Source organism: Ochotona curzoniae, unplaced genomic scaffold, assembly GCF_017591425.1.
Source record: "Ochotona curzoniae isolate NIBS_2020 unplaced genomic scaffold, NIBS_Ocur_1.0 scaffold_3208, whole genome shotgun sequence".
In the NCBI taxonomy this organism is placed as follows: domain Eukaryota; kingdom Metazoa; phylum Chordata; class Mammalia; order Lagomorpha; family Ochotonidae; genus Ochotona; species Ochotona curzoniae.
Window position 1 is genome coordinate 60,120,277 of NW_024467106.1, and position 15,358 is coordinate 60,135,634.

The following is a 15,358-nucleotide window of genomic DNA, read 5'->3' on the forward strand; positions in this document are numbered from 1 at the left end:
AGTCTTTTGGTTCTCCTTTGTAGAGAATCAAGTTTCTACAAAAGAGATAATTTCATTTCCTCGTTTATGATTTGAATTTCTTTAATTTGTTTTTCTTGCCTAATAGACCTGGCAAGGACTTCTAATACTATGTTGAATAGCAGAGTTGCAAGTAGACATCCTTTTCTAGTTCCAGATCTTAGTAGAAATGCTTCCAGTATTTCCTCATTTAGTTTGATGCTTTCATTGGGTTTTTGGTAAATTGCTTTGATTATGTTATAGAATGTTCCATCTATGCCTATCTTGCTTAAGGTTTTTAGGATGAAATTGTGTTGGGTTTTGTCTAATGCCTTCTCTGCATCTATTGAAGTGATCATATGGATTTTATTTTTCAATTTGTTGATTTGGAGTATCACAATTATTGATTTGCAAATGATGAAACTTCATCCCTGCATGCCAGGGATGAATCCCACCTGGTTCAGGTGAATGATCTGCCTGATGTACTGTTGTATCCTATTGGCTAACATTTTGTTGAGGAATTTACATCTATGTTTATCAGGGTTATTGGTCTGTAGTTCTCTTTTTCTGTTGTTTCTCTATCTGGCTTTGGTATTAAGGTGACATTGGCTTCAGACAAAGAGTTTGGGAGGATTGCCCCTCTTTCTGATTTTTGGAAAAGCTTGTGGAGAATTGGGTTCTGGTCTTGAAATGTTTGATAGAATTCAGCAGTGAATCATCTGGTCCAGGACTTTTCTTTGTTGAGAGGGATTAAATTAGCAGTTTGATTTCAGTCCATGTTATAGGTCTATTTAGATTATCAATTCCTTCATGATTCAATTTTAGTAGATTGTATGCATCCAAAAATCTCTCCATTTCTTCTGGGTCTGTTGATTTGTTTGCATTCATCTGTTTACAATAGTTCCTAATAATTCTATGTATGTCTGAGGTATCTGTTGTTACATTTCATTTTTTGTCTCTGATGCTATTGATGCATATCTTCTCCCTCCTGTTTTGATTAAGTTGCCTGTGGAGAATCTATTTTGTTTATTTTCTCCAAGAACCCAGCTCTTTGATTCATTGATCTTATGTATATTCTTTTGGTCTGTATTTGAATTCTTTCCTCCATTATTTTGGTTCTTTCTTTTTCTTACTAATCTTTTGGTTGCTTTGCTGTCGTTTTTCTAGCTCCTTCAACTGTAAGATTAACTCATGTACTTGATGGTTTTCTAATTTGTTAACATAAGCATGATTGAGATGTACTTTCCTCTTAACACTGCCTTGATTGTGTCTCATAAGTTTTGATATGTTGTGTTGACACCTTCACTTGTTTCAAACAATTTTTAAAATTTTCCCTTAGATCTCCTCTCTAACCCGTTGCTCATTTAGTAACATATTATTCAGTCTCCAGGTGTTTGCACATCTTCTGGGCTGTTTTGACTGATTGATCTCTAGTTTCACTCCATGATGATCTGAGAAGATGCATTGTATAATTTTGATTTTTTAAAAAAAAATTTGCTGAGGCTTGTTTTGTGGCTATATCATGGTAAATCCTGGGGAAAGTTCTATGGACTGATGAAAAAGTATTCTCTGTCTATAGGATGAGAGATTCTATGGATATCAATTAAGTCCATTTACTCTAGTGTCTGGGCAAGGTCTGTTGTTTCCTTACTGAGTTTCAGACTCATCAATCTGTCTATTGATGTTAATGGGGTTTAAGATGTTTACATTCAGGGTTAATATAAATAGGTAGGTGTTTGGTCCTGTCATTTTAGCAATAGGTTGTTCTTTGATTTCGTCTTCTGTTAGCTTTTATTGGGATATTCTCTGCATTTGCCTTTGGTTTTGATAGGTGCTATTCATTTTCTTTGTCAAGAGAACACCTTTAACTATCATTTGTAGGACAAGTCTGGAAGAGGCATATTCTTTGACCTTTCCTTTGCTGTAAAAGAATTTTATTTCATTTTCTAAAACAAAGAAGAGCTTTGCTGGGTATGTTATACTAGCCTGACAATATTTTCCTTTTAGAATCTGGAATATGTCACTCCATTTTAATCTGGCCTGTGAAGTTTCCTCTGAGAGGTTAACTAAAGTCTGATTGGGGTTCTTCCATAGGTCACTTGATTTTTTGCACATGCACATTTAAGGATCTTTTCCTTATATTCAACTGAAGAGAGTCTGATTATCATGTGTTATGGTAAAGATCACTTTTTGGCCAACCCTGTTGGGAGTTCTGTGCTACTCCTGGATATTGTTTTCCAATTCTTTCTCAAGATTATTTTCACTTAGTATTTCATTGAATACTTCTTCTCTTTCTGAGCCTTCTGGAACTCCCATAACTCTCACATTTGGCCTTTTAATAGTGTTTCTTACCGATTGAATACCTTTTTTTAAGCTTGACCCAGTTCTGCTTCCAGCTTTTTGATTCTTTCCCCCGGTGATAGGAAATATCTTCCAAGTCTGAGATTTTTTTTTCTTCTGCTTCATTCATTCTATTATTGAGACTTTCCACTGAATTTTTAATTTGCTTTATTTTGTTTTTCATTTCTAATAATTCTGCTTCATTTTGCTTTAGTGTTGTTATTTCCCGTGTGACCTATTCTTTAAATTCTTCAAACTTCTGTGTGCTTCTCACTGTTGTTGAGAAGCTTTATAATGTTTTCTAAATTCTGTATCCCCCATTTTCTTGATGTATTCCTCAGTTAACTCTCATGATGGCAGAGGCTTTTGCTCCTTTTAGGAGCATCTTCAGTAATATTCATTGTGCCTCTGTCTCTTCTTTTGCTCTTTGTCATTGCAATTCTGGTTAGTAGATTCTTGCCTTAGGGCTGGTTTTAAGATGTGTTCCCCACAGGTCTACAGTTTGAAATTATTGATTGAGTTTGATACACGGTTCTTCAGTTGTAGTTATTTGTGCCATTTCCTCTAGTGAGTTTTAGACCCGGACTCTTGTGCTAGGCTTTCACCACAGACTCCATTCATAGTCCCAGCCTCTGGCTTAGCACTTTTCCTCCTCTGGTGATCCTATAGTGTGGCCACACCATTGTCTGTGTAGCCTTTCTCCACTTCTGGTTCAAGCAGCGCCAAGGATTAGGGAGATACCAGCTTTCCTAAAATACTAGGTTGTTAGTGGTGCTGAGTGTGTTGAAACCTGCTGGCTGTTAGGTCTGAGGGCTGCCCAAACCTATATTGGGTGAAACCTGCAGGGTACTACATTGTTACTATCTTTTCTGGGGGACCAGTGTAATTTTCTGAGCCTAAAGTGATTTTGCTCCCAGTTTAGTGCATGCACATCTCACTGCTGTCCCTCTAATCCCACAGCCTGAGTGAGTTCTCCCTGGTTGAGTTCTATGTCCGCTGGTCATCAGGTCTGGGGGCCACTGGACCTGTTTTAGGTAGAACCTGTAGAATGCCACATCAGAATTGTTTTCTCAGGGGAACCAATGTGATGCACTGAGCTGGAAGTCATTTTGCTCCTAGTCTATACTCCTGCAGTTCGCTGTTGTCTTTCTGTTCCACAGCCTTTGCCCCACTACACAAAATGGTACCTGATGTGGCACTGGTGGAGTTCTGGGTCTGCTGGTTGTTACATCTGGGGGCCACAGGACCTACTGTGAATGGAACCTGCAGAATGAGATGTTGGCTCTGTTTTCCCTGTGGAATTAGTGCAAAGCGCTGAGCCAGAATGAGCCTACTATCAGCTGTCACTCTGGTCCCATTGCCTTAGCCCCACAACACAAAGTGGCACCTGATACGGCTTCTGGCTTAGTGCCTGTGCAGCTCATTGTTGTCTTCCCAGACCTACAACCTTTTCCACACTACACAAAATGATGCCTGATGTGGCACTGGTGGAGTTTTGGGTCTGCTAGCCATTAGGTGTGAGGGCCACTTGGACTCACTTTGTGTGGAACATGCAGGATGCAAAGCTGGCACTGCTTTCTCTGTAGGATCAGGGCAATGTGTTGAACCAGAAGCAAGCCTGTCTTTCCACTCCCATAGCTTTTACCCTACTACACAATATGGTGCCCAATGTGACTCTGGTAAGGATCTGGGCTGTGAGTTCCACCTGTATTTGCACTGCCCCTTGAAGTCTGCTGCTTTTTCCCTGCTCATAGTTGGATCATACTGATTAGCAGGATGGGCAGTTCTTTGCCTGTGTTCACCACCTGAGCTCCCTTTCCCACCTGACTGCTGCTGGAGCTCTGGCTCCAGTGGAGCTCAGATTGCCACTCACCAACTGCTGCTGGGATGTCTGATCACTGCAACACTGCTTCACTGTTGCCCTTGCTTGTACACATATAAGGGTTCCCTATGCCATTGGCCTGTCCTCTATCTTTTCCTGGAGTCTGCCCTGTGTGCTTCACCCTGGCTAATGATTCTTCATGAGTTTAAACCTGTCTGCATCCTATATCACCAATTTGTCTTCTGCCAATAATTAATTTTTAAAAAGTAAAGTGACAATATAAATAGAACAAATGGAAAACATTTTTTTTTCTATAACTGCTATACCATTTTACATTCCCAACAATAGTGGGAGGCATTTCAGGTTGCAGTTTGAACTGCTGTGCCACAGTACCAGCCCATTCCACAACTTTAAAAAATTTTCATTGTCAGTTAAGTTAATGTTCTTTTTTTTCAGTTTCTTCTTTGTCACATGGATTAGAAGTGTGTCTGTCATTTGAGCCTTTATGCAAAATGCATGTACATATAGTCATATAGTCATCTAGAGGAACTATATAATAAGAGAATATAATACTGAGCTGTGAACATACAATACAGTATACATCTCTACTTCCAAAGCAAAGATGGACTCCCAGTGAAACTGCTAAATATATCTTGACAATAGAATTCTAGACTTTCTGCTATTTTCTAGGCCTGTAATACCAGGATACACATAAGTAGCATGATGATGGACTTATGACTATTTTTGAAGGACTATACTATTGTAGTATAGGGGAATTGTAGTATATTGTAGTATATAGTATAGGGGAAATCAGTTGGGGGGAGAAAAGCTGGTGGGGGAGGGGAAATCCTATAGTCTATGGAACTATATCATAAAATAATTTTTAAAAAGAAACATGTTCTTTGATTTCCAATACTTGGAGATATTCTAGATATCCCTCTATTGTTGATTCTTGGTATGAATTTATTGTAGACCAAGACCACATTGTATATGATTTGAATTAAGGTTTTCATGGCTTAAAATATGATAAATCTTGGAAATGCTCCTATTGTGCATAAATAGCATGGGGTATACTGATATGGATGGCATATTCATTCATGTCAACCAGAAGAAACTGGTTTGCATTGATGCTGAACCAGTTTGTTTTATGCTTATTTTCTGCTTATTCTTTTTATCAGTTTTCTCAGTTATGCAAAAAGGTTATGTAAATCTCCATAGTGTAAATTTAGATTAGCCTGTTTCTTTTGGTAGCTCTTTAGTGTGTTTGCCTCATGAGTTTTGAAGTTTAGTTCTTGAATGCAAAGTTGTGTAGAGTTTTATGAACTTTTTGATCAATTGACCCCTTGACGGAGATGAAATCACTATTTGTAATTGGCATATCTGAAATATGCCTGTTGGCTATTGATTTAGCTGCTATAATGTTTGCACTATTGCTTGCTCACTCATTTTTTGTTTCCTTTTCTTTCTTTTTTTTTTTTTACCATGGCTATCTTTTAATTAATGTTGACACATTCTACCTTTTTCATACTTGCACTTATATTTATTTTTAAAGCTTTATTGTATTTGAAAGGCAAAGAAAACAGAGAGATAAATCTTCCGTTGTCTGTTTCACTTCCAGTAATTCTACAACAACTGAAACTAGGCTTGGCCAAAGAAAATAGCTGAGAACTCCATCTTGGTCAACACTTGAGAGGCATGGACTAAAGTGTTTCAGCCATTATTGGTGGCCTTCCCAAATACATTAGCAGGGAGTTGGATCAGAACACAGAGATGGGACTCAATCTTGGGACTCTGATATGGGAAACAGGTGTACCTAGGACTGTTTAAAACCCTGTGTCATGAACATACCCCTTGTTCTTTTATATTTTAAAAAGGTTTTTTTTTAATAGTGATTAAAGCATTGAATTTGAGATATATGAAATATTTTATCTTTATATTATATGTTTTTGGAAAAGAATATTTTGGTAATATTTAATTTTAAATTAGTTGTTAAAATGGCTCTTTTTTTAAAAAAAGGATTTATTTATTTTTATTGGAAAGTTACATTTACAGTCAGGAGGAGAGACAGAGAGGAAGATCTTCAATCTGTTGATTCACTTCCCAAGAGGCTGCAGTGGCCAGAGCTGAGCCAGTATGAAGCCAGAAGCCCCAAGCCTCCTCCAGGTCTCCCTTGCAGATGCAGGCTCTCAAAGCCTTGGGGTGTCCTCCATTGCTCTCCCAGGCCGTATTAGGGAGCTGGATGGGAAATGTGGCCTCCAGGATTAGAACCGGCACCCATATGGGATCCTGGCATGTGCAAGGCAAGGATTTCAGCTGCTAGGTTACTATGCCTGGCCCTAAATCAGTCTTTTTACTTAATGTTATTACTGATGTAGTCAAGCTTAATCCTGCCACTTTGTTATGTTTTCATCCCATCTTATCCTTGCCACACTTCCATATTTCTCTGCCTGCATGAGTAATTTTTATTCATTTAACCTATTTTGTTAGCTTGTCATCATCTATAACTTTTATATTTTAATGGTTGTGTTAGATTTGACTATACGTTTTCGCCATTGTATTTCTGTAATATTGTATTAATTCATGTTATAGTGTCAACATCTAAGAATTGCATTCTATTCTCATCTTACTACTTTTTGTGTTGTTGTTATTATAATTCATGTTATTTCTGAAGATGTCATAAACCTCACGATATGTTGTTACTGCAGGTACTTCATGACTTTTATAGGGAAAATGAATCATAAGTAGAAAACATTTAAATCAAAATGCATTTGATGCATCTAATTTTCTAGACATCATAACTGCAACACAGTGCTCCATAGAGAATCAGTTGTTTGCACTTGTGAATAATCACATGACTGATTGGAAGCCTTGGCATTCCTCTGCTCAGCATCATAAAAATATCAACTGTGCAACTAGCTCAGGAAAATACCAGCATTTGAAATTTGAAGCACATTTTCTATTGATCACAATAGTGGTCCTCATATTTCCCCACAGGAAGTTTGCTTTGGTGTAAATCAACTCTGTCTAGCATAGCCATATAGAACTTGGTGGATGGCTCCTGGGTCCCTCCCATCTTGAGAGAGGGCTTTCCATCTCTTTGTTGAGATTTCTGAGACACTTGTAAATCCCAGAATTTTAGGTAGCCCTGAGTTGTATTTGAATTTCTGATGAAGAACCAGGTGTGTCCAATAATAGTTACTACACAACAATATAGGTCTTTCATCAGCAGTAGGAATGATTAATATTATTACATCTTGTGTCTTGAAGTTATAGCTTTTTAATAATACATAATGAAAACAAATGCATAAGCACACTTTATCATATCAAAGGGAATAGACAAAAGACTTGACATTAATGAAGTGGAAATGTATGACATGAAAAAGTATTGGGAAAAATTAGCCTAGAATGAAACTCAGTAGAGTCAGAAATCGTGTAGCACCAACTAAGAGACGTGGAGTCTAGCCTTCTAAACTGTCAGAATGCAAAAGCTCATTATTTAAATCACACTGTTGTGTTGTTAGAACAGCCTAAGCTTTGGAAGAGTTCAAATCAACAGCTTAACTTAGACCTCAAAGAATTAGACAAAGAAAAAGCCAGAATGAAAGATAGCAGAAAGAAGGATATGAAATTAAAAGTGTCAATGTAAAAGACAAATGAAAAAAATCAGATAAATTTCAGAAAGATTAACAAATGTAAAAGGATTTTTCTAGACCATGTAAGATGAGAAACTAAAACCTTCTAAAATATGAAGAGAAAAACAGTATATATGAAATGATATTAAAGAATATGAAGATGATTTATGAACAAGTTGTGAACACTGCAAAGCCTGTCTCGCATGAAGTCAGGCTGAGTGTGCTCCCTGATGGAGAATTTCCAAGTGCTTTCATTATCTCCACATAAACATCACAATGAATGAGAAAGGCATTAACAGCCCTGTTAGGCAGCCTTGTCATTTGTCCTCCTGTGAGATGGGTGCGCAGCTATAACCAGTTGATTGAAAAACAGACTGAGGCAGATCAGGCCCTTTTTCAGGAGCTGGTCCAGATAGAGCAGCCTGGCTGAGGCCCCTGACCAGCTCCACTGACCTTAGAAAGGCACATTCAGAAATCAGGAGAACTCAGCCCTAGTGAAGCTCAGAGTGCTAAAAAGAGTTCTACCTTGGCAAATCTTCCAGGTGACAGAAAGGCACATCCTTTTCCATTTGGTGACCAGTAAAGGTGCTATCGTTGTCAGCTCACCTTTGTCTAGGTGCTGCATATTCTGATTCCACGATTTTTCACTTGTCAAAATCAACACTCAGAAAGGGCAAGTCCTAGAAAGAACAGTGCCTCAAACATTATGTCCTCTTTCAAAGAAACAAAAAGAAGCTTCCTGATATGCTGATGGAACACATGGCTTAATCAAAAAGCAGTTTCAACACAGGGACACCATTCCCTGCAATTCTATACTTCCTGCTACCAATTCTGCTTATATTTTCCCTCTTTTTTGGCAATCAAAGCTACACCAAACCTCGGTGGTCGGACATCTTTTTTCCAACCAAAAGAGGTATGGAAAATATGTTTAAGGACAACATTATTCAAGTTTTCAGCTAATAAGTGCTGATTTTCTGAGTATTCTTTTTGCATACTTTTGTGCATGGTTAAAAAAAAGAGGACATGGAAAGGATATGACTAGCTAATCAGCACTACTAGATCAGGAGAGTTCTTTAGACAGACAGAGCCTGAGTCCAAATGATCTAATGTAGCCTGAAGATTCACAGTAGTGTCTCCTCCTCTCTTGTCAAGGCAGAGCATGAGGCATAGAAGAAAAAAAGGGGAGAGGGAGGTAACGATGGAGACAGAGCAACAGAGATGCTGTTTAACCGACTGTTTGCATGGACACTCAGGCAAAGCACGTCCTAAGATGTGTGTCAAAAGCATATAGTATAGTGATGTGGGATGGCATGTTGTGTTCCTGTGAAGCAGAATCTATCGAAGTGCATGTTTGTTCAAGTCTTCAGTGGATTGGTGCTGATTTTCTGAGTGTTCTTTTGGTTCTTTTTGTGCATGGTTGAGAACCCAGGGTATGCAAAGAGTCAAAGAAGAACTCGGCCGTGGGGGGCACTGCGCACTGCTGTGTGTCCCTGTGCAGGACAGGCTTTGTGAAGAGAGCAGGAGAAAGAGAAGCATGAAGTGGAGGGGAGGAAAGGCCTTGGCTGGCCGCATGTGCAACCAGCAGCTGGGAGTCCTGATCCATGTTTCCTCACTTGTTCAGTGTACTGAAGCCAGAACAGAAGAGAGCATTTTCTAGTTCTGTTTCTTTATTGAAGCAAACAGTGTCCCTCAGAAAAGGTCCCCACCCCACCCTCTAGATCCCTCCACCTGGGAAGCCCACCCCCCTCCACCTGGGAAGCCCACCCCCCTCCCTCCCTGGGCACAATGGGTTTGAACAACAAGAGTGGCGGTGGTGCAAGAGACAAGGATCCATGTCCTTTTGGCCGGCACGTAGTGGGGCAGCTTCCCAGAGGCCACAGGCTCACGCCTGGCCTCAGTATCGCATCTTTTTGTTTATATCGCCCCAGGAGTCAGCCTTCCTCTTGTGAGCCTGGCAGTGTGGCACAGACTCCAGAGCTGGGGCCTGTTCTGCAGAGGCCTTGGAGCCAGCCCTCGGGCAAGGCTTGTTTAGTCTAGGGCCTGGGTCCGCTAGAAGAGCCTGCTTCTTGCTATTGGTAGCAGGTGGTGGAGGACCAGTGAAGGCCCTTCCAAGATTGGAGGTGGGCTTGTGTGCTCTGCCTGGTTTCCCAGGTGCAGGACAAGGCAGGTCCTCAGCAGAGACCTGGCTCTGGGCAAGTCTCAAGGGCAGCAGATGGTGCTGTGAATCAAGGAAGAAGGCCAGGCTGGGCAGTTCCTCGTCGTCCTCACCAGTCAGATCCACGACTGGTGGTGGCTCCTCCACAGAGCATTGTCCTTGTGAAGCCCTGGCTGCCTTGGGCACCTGTGTGGAAGGGGCTCTGGGAGAAGTGGGCCTAATGTCCCCCAGTAAAGGACATGTCTTGTCCCCAGAGAAGCCAGCATTGTCTTTGTGCATGGACAGGCGGGTGTCTGGGACCACGCATCTCTCAGGCTTCCAGCAAGACATGCTTTGGGCGGAGGTCTCCGCACTGAGCCCAGGGCTGGGAGCACGGTCATCTCTCTGTGTGCCTTGCAGGGCTCTGGAATCCGAAGTACTGGCTTCCAGTAGGGGTGTCGCAGGCCTGGGTTTTTCCCGCATGGTGCCATCCGTCTTCAAGGGCCAGAGGTTCTTGTCCACCACCTGCAGGAGGAAAGAGGCACTGAGTGGCTCTGCAGCTGGTGTCAGAAGGACCATGGGGTCCAGAGCAGTGGCCAGGGGAGGAGGGAGGCAGGCCAGAGTCGCTGGGCTTTCTTTGTAGAAGGAGGCAGCTGCTCTGCTGTCATCGTGCTGGGGCTGGTTGCAGTTCTGCACACTCACCTGACCCTGGTTCTCCTGGCTCCTTGCTATATGTGTGTACCTGCACCACACTGGAAGCAGTTCCTTTGCAAGTCCCGCATGGCCAGCATGTCGGGGGAGACAGGCTCTCGGGGCCTACTGTGCTGGAGACCCACTTGCACACAGTTGACCTAGTTGCAGGCCTCGCCCAAATGTAGCTGCTCTTCCACAGCGCCCCTCTTCTGTTTTCCTGGTGCGTATCCCTGCCCTGTCTGCATGCTGCGCCTTGCTGCCCTTCCCTGCTTGAGGTTCCTTCCTCCCTCCCTCCTTCACCTGGTCAGGGTTCAGCCCTTCCTCCTTGTCCTTGTCCAGCTCTTCGGCTAGGGCCATGAGATCCAGCTGTGGATTTGGTGAAAGGAGCTCTTCCAGGAATCGTGGATGGATGATGGTCTCCACCTAGCAGAGAAGGAAGAGGTTTCTCTCATTCTTTCCAGAAGTCACCAAACTATGGGACTTGAAGGAGAAGCAGAAAGCAGTGAGCAGCAGAGCGCCATGCCCAGCTTGGGATGCCCAGTCGGCAGGGCTGCCAGCTACTCACGCACACTGGTACACCCAGGGGCAGTAGCTAGGGAAGTGAGCTTGATCCAGGGGCATGAGATGGTCACGGCCCAGATTGGACAAATCGTAGAGTGGCACAGCCCACCTTGGTGACAAAGTCATCTTGGGAGCACAGCTGGTCAAGGTAACTCAGGAGCTCTGGGTCGGGGCCCAGTCCCTCCTGCTGGGGCTGCAGCATGCCGTCCTCTTCTGGCTGTTCACTGGGCTGGCCCGAGGCAGAGGGCCCCAGCTCCAGCAGTGCATCCATGATGTCCATGTACTCGCTCACGGCCTCTGGAGGGATCTCCTTGGGTGTCCTTTCCCGAGAGGCCTGGTGTCTTTGTGGCAAGGGTTTGTTGGGCAGAGCTTTGGAGCTGTTCTTCCTGCGGGCATGCTCTATGGGAGGAAAGAGGCGAGTGAGGTTCAGGGGCTCGAGCTCCGCATCAGCCACATTGCAGAGGGCGGTTGTTGGGCATGTGAGCTGGTGGGGCTGGTCTAGCACAAGCTGCCGACGGCACCTGGAGTGGGCTGAGGTGGAACGTGTGAGGCACTCACTGACATGCCCCGTGGTCTGCCGCCAAGCCCATGTCCTCTGCAGAAGGTGAGGATGTGTGTGGTGTCCCTAGACAGAGGCACTGCCGGCGTGGTCAGACAGCTACTACCGAGTTGTGACCCAAGGCTCAGGCAACGTGGGCTGTCAGGGGCACATGCTGAACAAGAAGACACAAGTGCTGCTCTTGCAGGAAAAGGTCCGGAGGATGGGTTAGTCACACCCAGAGAACCTTGTCCTGTGCAGTGTTGTGTGTGGTGGCAGGGGAAGCTCACTGTACCTGGTTGCTGGAGGGCCACAGGGCTTGGGGGCCCAGGAGGAGCCAGCTGCTGTGGTGTTGGCGGGGGCTGGCACAGGTTCTCTTTCTTCCACCCCAGGTTTTGAATTTGTATCTCCTCCTCTGCCTCAAACTCCGTGAACCTGGGAGAAGGAAAGGCAGGTCCCACTTGAGTAATTGAGGAGGTCCTGAGCCAGCACAGGGCAGCAACTGAGGAGCGAGATATGGAAATGGGCTTTGTGGTGAGCCTGGGCCTACTGAGTTGCAGCGCTGGGAGGGACAAATGTTATGGGAAGCAGCTAAGTGACATGTGGTGTGGTGTGCACTTTCAGACCTGCAACAGGCCTCGTTGACTAAAGCAGGGCCAAGCTGACGCCCTGAAGGCCATGTGGGTCTCGAAGCCAGGCCCATGAGGAGAGCTGTCAGCAGAGGCTGGCCAGCACCTCATTTCTCCTAGTCTATTCCAAGGTCCTGGCCCAGGATTAGGGCCTGAGAGGCTGTGGGTCGTTGAGTGGAAGTGTTGGAATTGAGGCTCGAGGGGCAGGTGGGAGGCTGGGGAGTCCTAGCTAGGAGGTGGTATATTTCCATGTCAGAGTGGACAGCATGGAGTGGTAGAAAAGGCCCTCTCTGGACCTTGGGGTATCTTAGACACCAGCTCTCCATGGCCATGCTCTGAAACAGCATCTCTGGGATGGTGTGTCTCACTTTTGGAACACGGGTTTGAGTGGATCGGGCCAGTTCAGTGCATGAGCCTGAGGGGTCTGTGTGGTGCAGCTGGTGCCATGTGCGCAGTGCCCACGGTCAGAAGACAGCCAGTGATGGTGCTGCTTGTTCTACCTCAGCCTTCCAAATGAAGGCAGGTATCCTCAGCTGAAGCTGTGGGAGGATGTTCTGTGCTTGGGGCAGAGTGAGAAGAAAGCAGCCAGAGACCCTCTACAGCCACGTGGTAGGGGCAACACCCTGGGATGGCAGGGCCCCCGGATGGGCTGAGGCTGAAAACAGGCCTCTTGTCAGCCTGTGAGTTGCCAACTGCTGCGCCCCCCCCCCCCCGGAGGCCTAGCCCCTCTATCCACCCTCCTTCAGCACACGTGGTGTCAGGTGCAGGCATCTTGACTCACTTTTCTGCCATTTCATAGTAGATCATGCGGTCAAAGTTGCTCTTGTGCTGCCATTCCCGCATGGCAATCCGCATGCCATCATCCAGTGGCATGCTGGGCTTCCTCTGGGCCAGCGTGCGCAGCACCGGGCTGTAATTTGGCAGAGTCAGTCACGGGGCAGCAGTGCTGTCCCCACGCCCTGTCCCCTGCCACAGCTCCCCAGCTCACCAAGCTGAGTCAGGCCACCTCCCTGCTCTGCTTCCATCAGACCTGTGGTCTGCCCCTGTCTCATCCTCCTCTGCAGTGGCCACTCTCCGCCCTCCCGGACCCCCTTGCATGTGTGGCACATCAGCAGCCAGGGCTGCATTGGCCTGTGTGTCCTCTGCTTGAGACCTCGATGTCATTGTGCACAATGGCCTGAATGCTGTGTCACAATCCATAAGTGCGATGCCTAGTCCTCAATGTGATGATGGCCTCTTGAGTGGTCTGGGGGTTGCGTGGGTTAGAGGACGTTTTGTATGTGGAGCTCCCTTGATTGGATTGTTGTCCTGAGAGAAAGAGCAAGAGACACCATGACCCCGTGTCTCAGTCCCCTCAGCTCACACAGTGAGGAAGAGGCTTGTCAGGCTGGGAGAGCAGCCTCACTGGGATGTGAATCCTGCCGATGCCTTGTTTTCAGATGTCCATTGTGCAGATGTGAGAGGTGAGCATGTGTGGCTGCACGTGTGTAAGCTGTCGGGGACAGAGAGTGTCCTGGGAGTCAGGGTTCAGCAGCGGTTTCCTGGCCCCGTGACTGGGCCTCGAATCAGTGTGTTGGAGAGGCAGTAGTTGTGGAAGTGAGCCAGCCCAGTGCTGCTGGGGCTCAGGAGCAGAAGAGGGAGCCTGTGAATGGCCTGCGTGTGCCCAGTTACAATCGCAGAACCTTGAAGGTATGGGTTTAGGGACTGGGGGCAAGATGTGCTCTCCCGGGGATGTTGACTATTCAGAGCTGTAGGGGAATGGAGATGGTCATGTGCACAACATTGAGCTCCCTTTCATTTACAGGCCTGATGCAGATGCTGCTGGACAGCCACAGGGGTCAGGCCACACAGGCACATTGGACTGTTGCGTGGAAAGTGGGCCGTGTGTGCCATGATGGTTGGGCATGGACCAAGGGTGTGCATGGTCAGGAGAGGTGAGTGTGGGACTGAGGGACAAAAGCCCTTTGCCCTGAAGTCACAGCCTCCCAGGAGGAAGGCTGCAGGCTTGGCTGTGTGGCACAGAGTGTCCTTCATTTCTGAAGCCATGACATTTGTTTTGGGGCTCTGTTCTGCACAGTGCCTGTGCGTCGTGATGATAGCTCCCAGTGTCTAAGCTTCATTGTCTGCGGTCAGCGTGCATAGCTGGTATCTGCGTAGCCCATCATGTTGAGCCAGTGCCATGTTCATGGGGAAACCAGTCATGCCTTCCTGTGAGGGCTCTGGGATGTGGATGTTAGTAGGAGCCCAGGACAGACAGCAGTGATGGGGGTCGCACGTGGCCCAGTGTGGGCTTGTGACCAGCTTTTTCTATTCCTCGCATTCCCCAGAAGAATGAGGTGAGAGCTCTATACAGGTCTTGTTGGGGTGCTTGCATCCCTTATGAGCCCCTTCTCCTGTGAATTTCCCAGTGGCATTGACCTGTGTGTGTGTGTGTGGCAGGTGTTGCACTGCAAGACTCCATCCCTGAAGGGCTCTCGTGATAGCAGGGCCCTCTCTAACTAGCATCAATGGTGCCATGCAATGTATTGAGTAGCACAGAGAGGCTGTGCTCCTAGAGGATGAAGATCCAGAGTAGAAAACCTCTAAATGGTATCCCAAGCTGCATGGGAAAAACACACTAGAGAGAACCAAGCTGCTCATGCGTGGCCTTGTCTTTTCCCTTCAGGTGCTCCTTGATGCCCCGTGCATGGCATGATCGTGCTCACCCGTTAGTCCTCCCTAGGCAGGGCTCCAGACTGCGTTCTGGGTCCCAGCGCCTGGCACTCACATGAGGAAGCAGGCTAGAGCTTCGGCATCAGGGCTCTGCGGGAGGTGCCTGCGGGCCAGGGTCTTGAAATGCTGCCAGCGCCGGAAGTTGTTGTAGACGCTGGAATCCCCCGATGGAGCTTTGTCCTTGGAAGTAGGCAAGGAGCCCTCTGTGCTTGCTCCCTGTTGTGGAGGCCCGTTGTCTGCGGGGCACAGCGTGGGAGCCATCTGGACAGCCGGTGGTGGAGCTGGAGGTGGTGGAGCTGC

General features: G+C 45.9%; 1 protein-coding gene across 1 annotated transcript; it reads right to left on the reverse strand.

Moving 5' to 3' along the window:
- Window positions 1-9,685: 9,685 nt before the first annotated feature.
- Window positions 9,686-15,319, reverse strand: LOC121144989 (NUT family member 2G-like). The gene is made up of 6 exons (XM_040963617.1): window positions 15,114-15,319; window positions 13,128-13,256; window positions 12,013-12,152; window positions 11,289-11,578; window positions 10,919-11,041; window positions 9,686-10,450 (listed from the first exon to the last, which is right to left on the reverse strand). Exons 1-6 carry the CDS (start codon window positions 15,317-15,319, stop codon window positions 9,686-9,688), a joined length of 1,653 nt encoding a protein of 550 aa, XP_040819551.1.
- Window positions 15,320-15,358: the final 39 nt, after the last annotated feature.